Consider the following 2989-nt stretch of genomic DNA (forward strand, 5'->3'; position numbering starts at 1 on the left):
ACACACTCACACACTCACACACACACACAGACACACACACAATGAAAGCAGTTCTGATCTTCAACACTGTTGGACAGGGATTCAGGGACATGTCGGGGGAGAAAATGTTGCACATTGAGAAAAGATTCATAGAAGGTTCTGGTGAGTGTATTTGTGTTGTTTATCTTTGATAAATATTCTTGTAATATTCCTTTAAATGTAAAACATGTCAAATGCTTTCGATAAAGAATTATTTTATAATTAAAATAATATTAATTCAGAATTATTCTAGTTATTCATTTTTTTTAATAATTAAAGTAAAAAAATTAAAAGTATTTTAATTAAAAGTGTTTTTTTTAACTTAAAATAATATTGTAAAATTCAAATAAAAATATAATTAAATAATACAATTGTCTTAATTAAATTATATAATTATTTTAAACAATATTTTAATTTAATATAAATTAATAAAATAACATACAAATTAATTATTGTAATTATAATTTTTTTAAAATAATTTCAACAATTATTTTTATTATTAAATAATAAAACTATTTGTCTTCTGAAAATAAAATAAAATGTTGTTTGAATAATAAAAGTATATAGACTTTTATATATATATTTTCGCATTAAAATAATTTTCACAAAATAATATTATTCTAATTCCATCCATTCATTCTCCAAACTACGAAGCTCCGCCCCTTCAAATGACGTTTTGACTGACGTAAATTAAAAGCGACGGCGCGTACGCACGCATGCGTCCCGGAGCGGCGACACCGTTTTAAAGGAAGAAAGGAAAACAGGGACAGTTACTGACAATCCGTAATAAATGAACAGTTTACATAATAAAGAGCGCATGTGACAAACCCGGAAAGATAAAAGATCCCCGCTGATCCACAGAAAACCCGGGTTCCGATACTGCAGCTCAGCGTCTGCTTTGGGTTTATTATTGTTGTTGTTGTTGTTGTGTGTGAGAAGCTGAAGCGGTTCCGTCCACAGTCCAGATGGATGGAGACGAGGAGATCCGCTCAGGTACAACAACAACACAGCACTCTTCTTCCACACACTGACGCAGCGCTACTGTGGTAATATCACGTATTTGGGCATTTACCATGGTAACACCACAGTATTCTCTGAAGTGTATGACTATAGTAAACATGCATTACCATATAACTCATCAAAGTACCGTGTTTTTTGGACAAATACCATGGTAGTGCAGTGTTTTTGGTCATGCACCGTGGTGTAGGAGTGTGATAAGCATGAGTTACCATAAGATGCATCAAAGTACCAAGACTCTCTGAATTGTATTTGTTCAGATGATGGCAGCGCTACTCCAGTTCAGGACGAGCAGGAGGAGGCCAGACCCGGGTCACCACAGTCTGAGGTCAGGCTATGGTTTGGGTTTAGTGCCTGGCTTCAGGAAGTAGTTCAGCCAAAATGAATATGTGCTCACCCTCAGGCCATCCGAGATGAGTTTGTGTCTTCATCAGATCTGGAGAAATGTAGCACTGCATCAGTGTCTCAGCAATGGATGCTCTGCAGTGAATGGGTGCCGTCAGAATGAGAGCTGATAAAAACATCACAATAATCCACACCACTCCAGTCCATCAGTTAACATCTGGAGAAGACAAAAGTTTTCCTGCGTGACGTTGTTGCGTATGAGCGCTTGGACGGGTGAGGATGTCAGTTTCGTCAAAGAAACGTTGTCGAGTTGTGAAGAGTGGAAATGGCAAACGCCACGGTTACGTTTGGCCTGCCTCTTGTTGTGTTTTGTTCATTAAAAAAATGCTGACACTTAAATGAATTGTTTTGCCACTTTTGCAGTTGTTATGAATGTATTTTGAATGCACTTTATTTTTTCCAAAAATGCGTTTATTTGTTATGCATTGTTTATTAAAAACAAGTTTTGTAGTAACCAATTGTTCCGGACCTTTGACACTGATGAAAATTCAGATTTGGAACTTTTGAATGTAGACTTTGAGAACCCCTGGATTATGGACTCGTGTTTGAGTTAAAAACATCTTAATGCTGGATGTGTCTCAGCTTTTGTCTTCTCCAGATGTTCACTGATGGACTGGAGTGCTGTGGATTATTGTGATGTTTTTATCAGCTGTTATTCTGACGGCACCCATTCACTGCAGAGCATCCACTGCTGAGACACTGATGAAATGCTACATTTCTCCAAATCTGATGAAGAAACATCTCCTCCTCATCTCGGATGGCCTGAGGATGAGCACATTTGTAACATTGTTTTCTGATTGCTCTGCTCACGCAGGATGAAGGCAGGGATAATGACAGGAGGTCTGAGAACGCAGACAGCAGCTCGGATCACGAGGCTCGTAGAGGAGGAGATGCAAGCGATTCAGAGCCCGAGCCGCCGCGGCCCGCAGACAGCGAGGAGGATGAGGAGGAGGGCAGCTCTCCTGTGAAGCGAAGAGTGAGCACCTCAGACATGGAGGAGGAGGAGAAGGAGAAGGAGAAGGAGAAGGAGAAGGAGGAGGAGAAGGAGGAGAAGGAGGAGGAGGAGGAGGAGGAGAAGGAGGAGAAGGAGAAGGAGAAGGAGAAGGAGAAGGAGAAAACACACCCTGCCAGTGACTCCGAGCCGGAGGAAACGGAGAAGAGACGCAGCCCCAAATCAGACGCGGCCAGTGATTCGGACGAGGGCAAACCCAAACAGAAAACTCTGAGAGACTCTGATGCAGAAGAAGAGGAGGAGGAGGAGGAGGGAGGGAGGAAGCAGAAGGGAAAGTGGAAAGCTGTGATGAACTCAGACAGTGATGAAGAGGAGGAGAGACCGAAACAAGAAGCAGGAAGTGATGAGGATGAAGGGCCCAAACGACGGACTCTGGCCAGTGATGATGATGATGATGATGAAGATGAGAAGCCTGGTATGTTTGTTTACTCCGAATCAAATCAAAAATGACTTTTAGTATTATTTAATTATAATTATAAGATATATATATATATATATATATATATATATATATATATATATATATATTATGTGTGT

The 2989-nt window shown here is 39.7% G+C and overlaps 1 protein-coding gene across 3 annotated transcripts in view; it reads left to right on the forward strand.

Annotated features, from left to right (window-relative positions):
• The first annotated feature begins 727 nt into the window (after positions 1-727).
• The window catches only part of LOC107551874 (protein IWS1 homolog), a 20906-nt gene continuing 18644 nt past the window's right edge, over positions 728-2989 (forward strand). The window contains exons 1-4 of one of the 3 annotated variants that reach the window (XM_016233638.1): positions 728-1011; positions 1296-1363; positions 2255-2444; positions 2538-2867. In XM_016233638.1, the coding sequence (XP_016089124.1) occupies positions 984-1011; positions 1296-1363; positions 2255-2444; positions 2538-2867 (616 nt within the window). In that variant the 5' untranslated portion in view covers positions 728-983. Of the gene's footprint in view, positions 1012-1295; positions 1364-2254; positions 2445-2533; positions 2868-2989 lie in introns of all 3 variants that reach the window. The other 2 variants (XM_016233637.1, XM_016233639.1) reach the window with 2 other exon arrangements.

The sequence above is a fragment of the Sinocyclocheilus grahami genome, unplaced genomic scaffold, assembly GCF_001515645.1.
Source record: "Sinocyclocheilus grahami isolate Dianchi unplaced genomic scaffold, SAMN03320097.WGS_v1.1 scaffold436.1, whole genome shotgun sequence".
In the NCBI taxonomy this organism is placed as follows: domain Eukaryota; kingdom Metazoa; phylum Chordata; class Actinopteri; order Cypriniformes; family Cyprinidae; genus Sinocyclocheilus; species Sinocyclocheilus grahami.